The sequence below is a fragment of the Ursus arctos genome, unplaced genomic scaffold (genome assembly GCF_023065955.2).
Source record: "Ursus arctos isolate Adak ecotype North America unplaced genomic scaffold, UrsArc2.0 scaffold_26, whole genome shotgun sequence".
In the NCBI taxonomy this organism is placed as follows: Eukaryota; Metazoa; Chordata; class Mammalia; order Carnivora; family Ursidae; genus Ursus; species Ursus arctos.
The window spans coordinates 10,337,394-10,350,742 of NW_026622941.1; the positions used below are offsets into that span (position 1 = coordinate 10,337,394).

General features: G+C 33.5%; 1 protein-coding gene across 1 annotated transcript; it reads right to left on the reverse strand.

The window, feature by feature from the left end:
* Positions 1–865: 865 nt before the first annotated feature.
* On the reverse strand, positions 866–11,079 carry LOC113258081 (NKG2-A/NKG2-B type II integral membrane protein-like). Its single transcript, XM_026502802.2, has 5 exons — positions 10,893–11,079; positions 10,418–10,513; positions 9,710–9,763; positions 9,040–9,191; positions 866–895 (listed from the first exon to the last, which is right to left on the reverse strand). Exons 1-5 carry the CDS (start codon positions 11,077–11,079, stop codon positions 866–868), a joined length of 519 nt encoding a protein of 172 aa, XP_026358587.2.
* Between the last annotated feature and the right edge of the window lie 2,270 nt (positions 11,080–13,349).

The window sequence follows — 13,349 nt, forward strand, 5'->3', positions numbered from 1 at the left end:
GGAAAGAATAAGAAAGAATCACAGCCAGAGATCTAACCTAAAAAGATATAAGCAAATTCTGATGCAGAATTTAAAGCAACAATCATAAGGATACATACCGGGCTTGAGAAAAGTATGAAAGATGTCAGCATGTGTTCCTGCCACAGAGACATAAGGGGGGAAAAAAAGAAAGAAAAAAAGAAAAGAAAAGAAAAAGAAAAGAAAAGAAAAGAAAAGAAAAGAAAAGAAAGAAGAAAAAAATCAGACAGAAATAAAAAAATGCGATAACTGAGATATGAAAATCAACTGGATGTAATAACCACAAAGACAAAAGAAACAGAAATGTATAAGTGATATAGAAGATAGATTCATGGAAAATAATGCAGCTGAACAAAAGAGAAAAAGGAATAATGGATCACGAGAGTAGACTTGGAGAAAATGTGACTCCATCAAACATCGTAACATTCATATCATAGGAGTCCCACAAGAAGAAGAGAGAAAACGCTGGCAGAAGGCATATTTGAGGAAATAATACCTGAACACTTTCCTAATCTGGGAAAGGAAACAGACATCCAAAGACAGGAGGCACAGAGAACTCCTATCAAAATCAACAAAAGCAGATCAATACCCAGACATATTGTAGATTTGCAAAATATAGTGATAAAGAAAAAATCCTAAAAGCAGCAAGACAAAAGAGACCCTAACTTACAAGGGAAGACAAATAAAGTTAAAAGCAGTTCTTTCCACAATAGCTTGGCAAATCAGAAGTGAGTGTCATGATATATTCAACATGCTGAATAGGAAAAATCTGTAGCCAAGAATACTCTATCCAGCAAAGCTATCATTCCAAATAGGAGAGATGAAGAGTTTCTCAGACAAACAAAAGCTAAAGGAGTTCATAACCATTAAACCAGACCTGCAAGAAATAGTAAAGGGGACTTTTTGAGTAGTAAAGAAAGACCAAAATTGACAGACTAGAAAGGAACAGAGAAATCCCCAGAAACAATGACAAAACAAGTAATAAAATGACACTAAATACATACTTCTCAATTATTATGTTGAATGCAAATAGACTAAATGCTTCAATCAAAATACATAGGGTGTTACAATTAATTAAAAAAAAAGAGAAAGAAACAAGACCCATCTATATGCTGTCTACAAGAGGCTCATTTTAGCCCCCAAAGACCTGCAAATTGGAAGAAAGGGGATAGAGAAACATCTATCATACAAATCAACATCAAAAGAAAGCCAGAAAAACTGTACCTACATCAGACGAATTAGATTTTAAAACAAAGACTGTAACAAGAGATGAATAGCAGTATATAATAAGAGGACTATCCAACAAGAAGATTTAATAATGGTAAATATTTATGCCCCCAACTTGAGAGCAACCAAATATATAAAACAATTAGTAATGAACATAAAGGAACTCATTGATAGTAATACGACAATAGTAGGGGACTTTAACACCCCATTTGCATTAATGGACAGATCATCTAAGCAGAAAATCAACTAGGAAACAATGGCTGTGTATGCCACTCTGGACCAGATGGACATAACAGATATATTCAGAACATTTCATCCTAAAACATTAGATCTCACATTATTTTCAATTGCACATGGGGCTTTATACAGAATACATCACATAATAGGTCACAAATCAAGCCTCAACAAGTACAAGAAGATTGAGGTCATTCGATGCATAGTTTCTGAACACAACACAATGAAACTTGAAGTCAACCACAAGAAAAAACTTGGAAAGACAACCAATGCACCAAGATTAAACAAAATGCTACTAAAGAATGAACTGGTCAAGCAGAGAAATGAAAGAAGAAATAATAACAATTAAAAAAAACAGCATAAAGCCTGCAGAAGAAGGGAAATAAAGATTAGAGTGGAAATAAATGACAAAAAAAAAAATAACAGAACAGATCAATGAAACCAGGAGCTGTTTCTTTGAAAAAAAATAAATAATACAATTGATAAACTGCTAGTCAGACTTATCAAAAAAAAAAAAAAAAGAGAAAAGACCCAGATAAATAAAATCACAAATGAAAGAGGAGAGATCACAAACAACATCACAGAAATACAAACAAGTATAAGAGAATATTGTGAAAAATTATACGCCAACAAAGTGGACAAACTGAAAGAAAGGGCTAAATTCCTAGCAACATGCCAACTACCAAAACTGTAGCAGGAAAAAATTGAAAACCTGAACAGACTGATAACCAGCAAAGAAATTGAATCAGTATTCAAAAATCTCCCAACAAACAAAAGTCCGGGGCCAGATGGCTTCCCAGGGGAATTCTACCAAACGTTTAAAGAAGAGTTGATACCTTTTATTCTCATAATACACCCAAAGATGGAAATGGAAGGAAAACATCAAACTCATTCTACAAGGCCAGCATTATCCTGATTCCAAAACCAGACAAGGACTCCACTGAAAAAGAGCACTAGAAACCAATATCCCAGATGAACATGGATATAAAAATTCTCAACAAAATAACAGCCTATCCAGTCCAACAATACATTAAAAGAATCATTCACATGATCAAGTGGGATTTATTCCTGGGCTGCAACGGTGGTTCAGTATTTGCAAATCAATCAACTTGAGAAACCACATTAATAAAAAAAAGGATAAGAACCATATGATCCTCTGAACAGATGCAGAGAAAGTTTTGACAAAGTAAGACATCCATTCAGAATTAAAAAAAAAAAAACAACCTCTCAACAAAGTAGGGATAGAAGAAACATAACTCAAAATCATAAAGACCACATACAAAAAACCCACAGCTAATATCATCCTCAATGGGGAAAAACTGAGAGCTTTTCCTCTACAGTCAGGAACAAGATAGGGATGGCCACTCACACCTCTGTTATTCAACATAGTACTGAAAGGCCTAGTTACAGCAATCAGACAACAAAACGAAATAAAAATCATCCAAATTGGCAAGGAAGAAGTCAAACTTTCATTATTTTCAGATAATATTATACTCAATAGAGAAAACCCAAAAGACTCCACCAAAAAAACTGCTAGAATTGATAAACAAATTCAGTAAAGTTGCAGGATCAATGTACAGAAATCTGTTGTGTTTCTACACACCAGTAATGATGCAGCAGGAGAAATCAAGCAATCAGTCCCAATTGCAATTACACCAAAAACCATAAGATACCTAGGAATAAACCTAAGCAAAGAGGTAAAAGATCTTTACTCTGAAAAGTATAAAATACCGATGAAAGAATTTGACAATGAAACAAAGAAATGGAAAAACAGGGGCTCCCGGGGGACTCAGTTGGTTAACACTCTGACTCTTGATTTTGGCTCAGGTCGTGATCTCAAGGTCATAAGATCAAGCCCCACATCAGGCATCACACTCAGCGCAGAGTCTACTTGAGATTCTCTCTCTCCCTCTCCCCCTGCTCCCACCTCACAGCTCACATTCTCTAAATAAATAAATAAATAAATAAATAAATAAATAAATAAATACAATCTTTAAAAAAAAAGAAATGGAAATCATGGATTGGAAGAACAAATATTGTTAAAATGCCTCTACTACCCAAAACAACCTACACATTCAACACAGTCCTTATCAAAATAACAACAGCATTTTTCACAGAACTAGCACAAATAATCTTAAAATTTGTACGGAGCTACAAAAGACCCTGAATAACCAAAGCAATCTTGAAAAAGAAAAGCAAAGCCGGAGGCATCACAATTCCAGACTTTAAGATCTATTATAAAGCAGTTATGATTAAGACAGTATGGTACTAGCACAAAACAGACACAGATCAATGGAACAGAATAGAAAACCCAGAAATAGACCCACATTTAACCATTTGGTTAACTAATCTTCAACAGCAGGAAAGAATATCCAATGGAAAAAAGACAGTCTCTTCAACAAATGGTGCTGGGAAAACTGAGCAGCAACACGCAAAAGAATGAAACTGGACCATTTTCTTCTACCATACACTAACATAAATTCAAAATGGATGAAAGAACTAACCATGAGACAGGAAACCATCAAAATCCTAGATGAGAACACAGGCATTAACCTCTTTGACATTGGACATAGCAATTTCTTATTAGATATGTCTCCTGAGGCAAGGGAAATAAAAGAAAAAATAAACTATTCGGATTTTCATCAAGATAAAAAGCAAAAGAAACAATCAAAACTAAAAGGCAACCTTCGGAATGAGAGAAGATATTGGCAAATAACATATCTGAAAAAAGCTTAGTATCCAAAATCTATAGAGAACTTATAAAACTGAACACCCAAGAAACAATTCAGTTAAAAAAAAATGGGTAGAAGACACAAATAGACATATTTTCAAAGAAGACCTACAGACAGCGAACAGACACATGAAAACATGCTCAACATCACTCATTATCAGGGAAAAGCAAATCAAAACTACAATGAAATATCGTCTTACACCAGATGAAATGGCTAAAATGAACAAACGGGAAACAAGTGCTGGTGGGAATGTGGAGAAATAAGTCTCCTCTTGCACTGTTGGTGGGAATGACAACTGGGGCAGTCACTGTGTAAAATAATATGGAGGTTCCTCAAAAAGTTAAAAATAGAACTCTCTATGATCCAGCAATTGTACTATTAGGTTTTACCCAAAGGACACAAAAATACTGATTCTAAGGGATACATGCTTCCCAATGTTTACAGCAGCATTATCAACAATAGCCACATTATGGAAAGAGCCAAATGTCCATCAACCAATGAATGGATAAAGAAGAGAAGATATATATAATGGAATATTACTAAGCGAAAAAAGAAAAAGAATGAAATTTTGCCATTTACAATGACATGAATAGAACTAGAGCGTATTATGCAAAGTGAAAAAGTCAGATAAAGACAAACACCATATGATTTCACTCACATGTGGAATTTAAGAAACAAAACAGATGAACGGAGGGGGAAAAAGAAGAGAGGCAAACCAGGAAACATACTCCTAACTATATAGAACAGACTTAGGGTGGCTGGAGGGGAGGAGGCCAGGGGGATGTGCTAAATTGGTTTTTAGGAGGGCACTTGAGATGAGCACTGGGTGTTGTATGTAAGTGATGAATCACTAAATTCTACAACTGAAACTAATATTACATGGTATGTTAACTGGTTTTAAGTAAAAATTTGAAAAAAATAAATCATATTTTTTTCTGATGCAGAATGCATTTGATAAAACTCATATTCTATTTTGAAAAAAGAAAATCTTTAAAAAAGACAGAAATAAGAGGAAATATCCATGCAAAGATCTAGAAAACACAAACAACTCTGAAATAGAATAAATATATATGTATTGTTAAAAAAAAAGAGGGTTTTTGTTGTTGTTGTTGTTTGTTTTTTTAGAGGAAAAAGCAGGGATGCCTGGGTGACTCAGTCGGTTAGGTGACTGCCTTCGGCTCGGGTCATGGGATCAAGCACTGCATCCAGCTCCTTGTTAAGCAGGGAGTCTGCTTCTCCCTCTGCCTGTCACTCCCCCTGCTTGTGCTCTCTCTCTCTGTCAAATAAATAAAGTCTTTAAGAAAATAAAAGAAGGAAAAGGCAATAAAATACATAACTAGATTAATGAAACAGATGAGAAGGTGCAAAATTTTTACTCACACATATAGTGAACAAATTTCAGCAACGATGCAAAGTCATTCAGTGGAGAAAGTATAGTCTGTCAACAAACGTTGTGTAATAACTGGCTATCAAATAATATTAATAATTACCCTACACCACATACAAAAATGCTCCAAACTGATCGTAAACCTGTGGAAGATCACAATGCCTGGCTAGCTAAGATACAATAAACACAATCTTCCTTGGCAGAGGCTAGTTGAAAAGCAAAGGAGTGACCAGAAAACTGGGCCTCCTTTGAAGTTTCTGGGCTGAAAATAGCCAGATCCTAGTTGTGGCTTAACGCAGTCTCCCAGGGAGCAGGTGTTTAACTTAGGTTAGACATCAATCCTTAGTAGTCACCTACCCTGGCTGCAAGTCATGAACACAGATAGCTCTCATCACAAGACGCTGCGAAAATGTCACTGCCCTAGCTATTGAAACTTCACATTCTTCTCTAATCTTGATTCTTTGATGTAACAGTAGCATGCATAATAAAAATGAAGGCAGAGTTTGGCTCGGGACCTTTTGCCACTAGAGCGTCTTGTCCCCTCGCCCTCTCCTTTCTCCTACTTAGGTGTCTGGAGTAATCTTTCCATTCGTCACCTCAGGGTTTGCTGGCCAAACCCCACAAAACCTAAGTGTAAACTATAAAATTGCAAATGAGTGCAGGAAAAGATGCTCAACCCTTTTTTTTAATTGTTATTATGCACAACACTGTTACTCCCAGGAAAATTCAAATTAAAACCACCGCGTATCAGACTTAATCTTCTGGAAAGAGAGAAAGAGAGAATATACTTATCCCTAGTCCTCCCACCAAATAGAGCTAAAACCACTGGATACAACATAAGAACATTCAGACAGGTGAGAAAGCTGACAGAACCGAGCACTCCAGACCTAAGGAATGACACGGCTGTGAGCGCCCTAGAATTTCCCTTTCCCTCACATGTCCCAGAGTGGTGAGCAAACCACAGACACTAACGGGTACAGACAAAAGTTCCAAAACTGTTTTGTTTTTTTTTTTTTCTCTCCAGTCTAAATAATGGAAGATGAGCACTGGCTATTATACACAGCTAATGAATCCTTGAACAGTACATCAAAAACTAATGATGTTGGCTAACTAAGCATAATAATAATAAAAAAAGGCATGCTAGAAAGACAAAAAATAATTTAGACACTAAATGCCTTATTCCAATCAAAAGCCATTGACGATCCAACAAAAATATCAGGAATGCAGGGGAAATTAAGACATTTTGCAATAAAGGAAAACTAAAAAAAAATGTGTCACACCAGACCCACTCTGAAAGAATTGCTAAAGGGAATTATCTAAACAGAAATTGTGATAAAAGAAGGAATCGTGGATCATTGGGACAAAAGACATGACAAAAGAAAGACTAAAACTATCATTAGATCTAAAGGACTTTCCTTCATCTCTTTTCTAAATTGATACTTGAAGCAAAATTATCAGTTGAAACAAAATTATAACATCCATGGGATTCTCAACGTAAGTAGAGAAATACTCAAGACAATTAGAGCATAAATGGGACACATTAAAGGGACATAAAGGAAGGTAAGGATCTACATTTTACTGAACAGGCTGTAGTTGTGATAGACTGTGTAGAATGTGACAGATGTATATATAATGATCTGTATAATTATATAAATATATAATACACTATTATCTTTATAAAGCAGATTAGAATTTATGTATTTACCCATGTATCTTTATATATAAAAATTATTCATGAAGAAAAGATCGATTTTGCTATAAATTATGTTCCCTCAGTGATATAGGAGAGTATAACCTTCACTTTTATCTCATAGAATCACAAATATAGCATCACAAAAAATAAATTTCCAATGGATCATAAAGCCTAATAAGAGTTAAAAAATAAAGAAATAAAGAAAAAAAGTAAATCCTAGAAAACAATATAGGAAGTTACATTCATGAACTTGGACTAATTTCTGAAATTAGTCTAAAATAATCACCAATGCCCAAAATGATAAATTGTACTATAGTAATATTAATAAATTTGGTTATTAAAAGACTCTAATTAGAGAGTAAAAATGTGAGTCACAGAGTCAAAAATCTATTTGCATCTTTAGAACCCTGAAAAGAGCTCATATCTAAAATATGACAAAGACTACTAAAAAGGAAAAAGTAGACACCATCTAGGAGAAATGGGCAAGAGACACACTCGAGCACTCCTCACTCTCATAGAAGAGGCTATTCAAATGATTAATACCCCAGAACAATGGTACTGTTATATAACCATCAGAATTTATTATATTAATTTTCCTGAGACAACTGAGTTTTAGATCAAGGGACTATTTGGTAAAATGTGTATTTACACAATAATCTAGAAAAATGTTGGAATAATGTAATAAACTGACATCACACATATCTATGACCATGGAATTTCATTCTAATGCTTAGAAGAAAATGTATTATAATTATATATAATTACAATTATAATGTTATATTTCTACATCATTATTCTATTATGATAAATATATTTATATGCCTAAATATAGTATATACTATGTATCATATAAATATATTTATGTAAATATATATTATAAGTACAATATAATACATGAAAAAAGATAAAGAAAAGGCTTTTCATAAAATAATAATTCATAATACCCACATCCTAAAAAGGAATTGAATTTCTTTAGGATAAGTAGATTTAAAATATCATATTCATATTAGCAGTGAAAATTCACAAACTATAAACAAATGTGATAATATAGAGGATTACAAATATCATATGAGAGCGAAAGAAGACATACATACAAATGTATACTGAATGATTCCATTCATATAAAGTCCAAAAATAAGCAAAGATATTTCATAATATTAAAATTGGCAAGACTTATAAAGGCTCTAAACTTCTTTTTTTTTTTTTTTTATTATTTGACAGAGATAGAGACAGCCAGCGAGAGAGGGAACACAAGCAGGGGGAGTGGGAGAGGAAGAAGCAGGCTCACAGCGGAGGAGCCTGATGTGGGGCTCGATCCCGTAACGCGGGGATCACGCCCTGAGCCGAAGGCAGGCGCTTAACCGCTGTGCCACCCAGGTGCCCCAAGGCTCTAAACTTCTGTTCCCATGATCTGATTTGTAATTACATGGTTCTAGCTACTTTGTGATCAATTTGCACAATCGTATGTTTAGTTTCCTTATTGTATAGTAAAATTAAATAGTAAAGTTATTTCAGGCAAAAGAGCATTTATAGAAGAATGGTTTTCTATGAAAAGCAAGACTGAAAATTATTTAATATACATTAAAGGGATAAAAATACAAATAAAATATCATAGAGTCAAACTATGAAATATTAAGAGATTTTAAAATAAATAAACTACAAATACATACAAAAATATGAATGAACTCTACAAATATAACATTAACTGGTAAGTTTTTAATAAAATCTGGAAACATTTGAAATCTTACCAATTCTTCTTCATCATCTATGTAGAGCAGGTTAGAGTTCTTAGAAGCACAGGCTGACAAGCTCTCTTTCCATGGTTTTCTTTCAGTGCTAATGTAATAGCAATTGTTGGAATATGTAATCCACTCTTTTGGACAACGACCACAGTGATAAGCTAAAGAAAGATTATGAGATACTATGCAAGAGATCTTTGAATATTAACAAATTAAAATTAATTTACACACTCGTATACGTATACACATATCTATGCACACTCACAGGATAGTATAAATAAAACAAAATACACTCATGCACACTCACAGAGAACAGTCAGCCTGTCATTCCCTAATTTATGTGCCCATATAAAGCAAACACACAAAATATCAATCTCTACATGTCCTGAGATCACTGAACAAAACCACTTTTTTAGAATAGTAAAATGATTTATCTCTTATCTTGTTATAGCAGGAGGAAATTTAAGGCGATTGGTAACAATGGGTATGGGGATTCTAAATGAATATTTCTTCATATTGTTGCTTAATAAGTAATACTCTCCTATAATCATTTCTGAATCTTTATTACCCAATTTTGTAATTCATCCCCCCCCCAAATCTACTATCACCTTTGAACAGTCAAAGATAGAGATAAAATAGAAACTACAACAATATCAGAATTTTGAAAATCCTTTTGTACCTTTCTGGATCTTTGTTTTCAGGGATGAATTGTTCTGCTCCAGTATTTCAGTAGCTAAAATAATTAAAGGAATCCTCATAAAAATTTAATATTGAAATAAATATAATTATTTGGGTTTCTTAACTTAGAACTTGGTGTATTGTTTAGAATTACAAAATTCTGTAATAAAATTTATTTTACCAAGCAATATTAATAAAGTAATGAAGATATGGGAGAAAATATTTCAAAAGCCTGATGAACCAAACCGTTCCATCTCTTACAGGATTGGGTTTAACCAGTCTTAAGAACTGGGTTGCTGTAGGGGAGGTGGGTGGGGCAATGGGGTAATTGGGTGATGGGCATTAAGGAGGGCACATGATGAATACTGGGTGTTATATACAACTGATAAATTACTGAACACTACATCTGAAACTAACGATGTACTATAAGTTGGCTAATTGAATTTAAATTTTAAAAAATAATTAGTTTGTATTTCTCAGTGTGTCTCCTAGAACATCTCTTTACATAATGAAACTGAATATATACGTAATATTCTTAACAATTATTCTGTTATTTATACTTTTGACAAATTCAGAATAATCATTCTACATTTAGAGGATACATGCATTAAAATGAAAGATCTATTCCCATAATAGTATGAGATATTTTGAGACACTGACAATCAATAAAATGAAAAGTTTCCAAATAGTCATTCAAACACTTACTTACAGGGAATTAGAACTATTGTTATCACAGCAGACATCAAGACAAAGCAGATGATTCCCAGGATCCCAGCCATGAGCTTCCCTGGAAATAGTGGTAAATGTTAGGAACAGAAATGAAAACAATGAGAAAGGATGGAGGGGGAAAATCATTTAGGAAATTTACATACAAGAAAACCAACAATGCACAGGGAATCACATATAAAAACTTGGACCTCAAACCCCTATCTACCATTGTAATCTTCTCAGAATATACCATTGCATTTTCAGTAAAGATAATACTCCATGATACATTAAAGACTACGAATTACAATGCCTGAGTAAAATTAGTCCTCAGATTCCAATTACAATACTGTATACCAACTCCAAGCTCTGATCTTACGAATGAAAAATATGGGAGATATTCCTACTCATTCCCTACACCCTGCACCCCAAGTGCACATCCTAGAACAGTTATACTGTGTGCATATTAAATGTTTTACCTTTGCAGTAATTGTTCTTGCCATTCTCTTGAAGATCCTGAGAAGCACTTTGAAGATTTAATTCTGCATATATTATTTCTTGCTCAGTTTCTGAAACGGAGCTTTTAGTGCCCTTAGGTTTCATTTGCTGTCTCTTTGGGTTCTTCACTAGATTAAGTTCTGCATAGGTAACTCCTTGGTTATTCATCTCTGCAGCTGAGTATTGTCAGGCACAGTGCTGAATGGGGCTGCACTGAAGGACTCGATGAATGGTGTATGTAATGACAAGATTGCTACACAGTCACACTGGGTGGAGTGTGAGGTAAGTGGTAGTAATTATTTGCAGTTGAACAATGTAAAATCTGGTACTAATTTCCTTAGAGCTTTAAATAGGTGTGTCACGATAGAGTTAAGTGGTTTTTATAATGATATTCTATGTTTGACACAATAGTATTGGCTGGAAAAATGTAAAGTAAAAAATTACTGGAGAGGAAAAGAATTCATGAATAATATTGTCCTTATTAATATAAGGTCAGATTGCACAGAAATATTTTAACACTATTAGAATAACTTGGTTAAAATTAATATGCTATATTAGAAAATACATGATGCACCAATTTTTATGACAATTAAAAAATCTGGTAATGGTTAAACATGGACAGTTCTGATAGGGGAATAGCAGTTTTAGCACATATAGGAATTTCCTGTAATAAATTACTTTGATTTGATGGCATATTTATTTATTAAAGGGTGATGTGTTATTATTAAATGATCTTTTATTTTGAGTAATTGTATATGTTCAAAATGTTATGTTCATATATGTTATGTTCATATATGTTCAAAATGTTACATGATACACTAAACCTATCCAAAACCTGAACAATATTGAAAACAAGATTAAAAAATGATTTTTTAAAAACTACTTATTTAACACCAGAAATTGGCATTGATGGCAAAATATGAAACCATAAAATGATAAATAAAAGTGTAGATCGGTTATGGAAGAACACTGTTGTTACAAAGTTTCAGAAAGATCCCATGTCAATCCTAGGTTGTGAGGGTAACTTTAGTTGTGTAAACAATTGTAACTTTAGTTGTGTAAACAATTGTAATAAATCAAATAAATGTAAATTAATAATTCAGCGAATGAGTTTTGAAGTCAGTGAGATCTGAAATTACTTCTGGCTCTCAAATTTACAAAGTACGACCTTTAAAAAGTTACTTCACATTTAGCTATCTAGTTTGCTAATCTAAAATTAGAGTTAAAATGTGTAAAATATAATGTACATAAAGCACTTAATACTCCATATGGCTTTTATAAAGTCTCAATAATACATTAATTATTTTAATTATTTTTAACACAATAGCCACATTATAATTACCGATTCATATTCGTTAGACCATGCCACAAAACTCATTAGACAGTAGTGTCTTTCAGTATGGAATCTTTTTTTGCCAAGTTTTGCTCAATTTTTTTAAAAAAGTCTTTTGACTGTTTATAGTTAAATTAAAATAGCATTTTACAGAGGGTACCTCTTCCTGCTTTTTATGAAAAACCAAACTGCTTTCATTTACCTAAGTAAGTGTATGAAGAATAACGTTTTACCTTTACGTTTTGATGAATTCATTTTAAGAGTCCATTTTTAAAGGCTGGGCTAAGTATCAATCATACATGTAGGTATATCTATACTGATGACAAATTCAAAATTAAGTGTTTCTTGTCATGATGCTTATGGAATTTCACTTGACATTGTATTGATTTACAAACCCAGCTATGTGCGTGTGTATACACTTGATTACCATAGGCAATATTTTAAATATTTTAAGACATTTTCTAACATATTTCATATCTATTCTTGTTTTTCACCATGAATTGTTGGAATAAAGATACCAATGTTCTCTGTGATTTAATTGTATATTAGTTGTAACTCAGTTCCATCCCATCCAGCATTTGTAATCTCCCACTCAATGAGGTGGCTGGAGAGAGACAGCAGAGTAGCGACACATACCTTCTGTTGGCCATAAAGTCATGCATCTTCTGGTGGGAGACCAGGTTACTCTTGTAAACGGGTAATATCTGTTGTCTTCACAGACTGCCAGCCCTGTGAGAGCTCAAAGTGAGGCAATAGTGGAAAAAGTAGATTTCTCATCAATCTGTCACTTAAAATTTGGACAGGAAATTCTTACACTTGGGCTATTTTGAAGACAGTTTATTTCATCACACACCTCCAGAATGTCTGAGACTTTCAGCTTGTAGTGTGTCATTTAATTGGCATTGTGCCTCTGAGAAATTTTTATGTTGCACAAGATATTGGGGTCAGAGACTTGAGCACCCAGGCTATTAGCTTGCTTCCATCTGAAACACAAACAGGGAGAATTTAGGCCTTGTGAGAAATATCTTAGATGTTTAAGTTTTACTGTGAGACAAGTTTGCTAAATTAGCATTACATACTTCTTTCTTATGCTCTTGCTATGTCA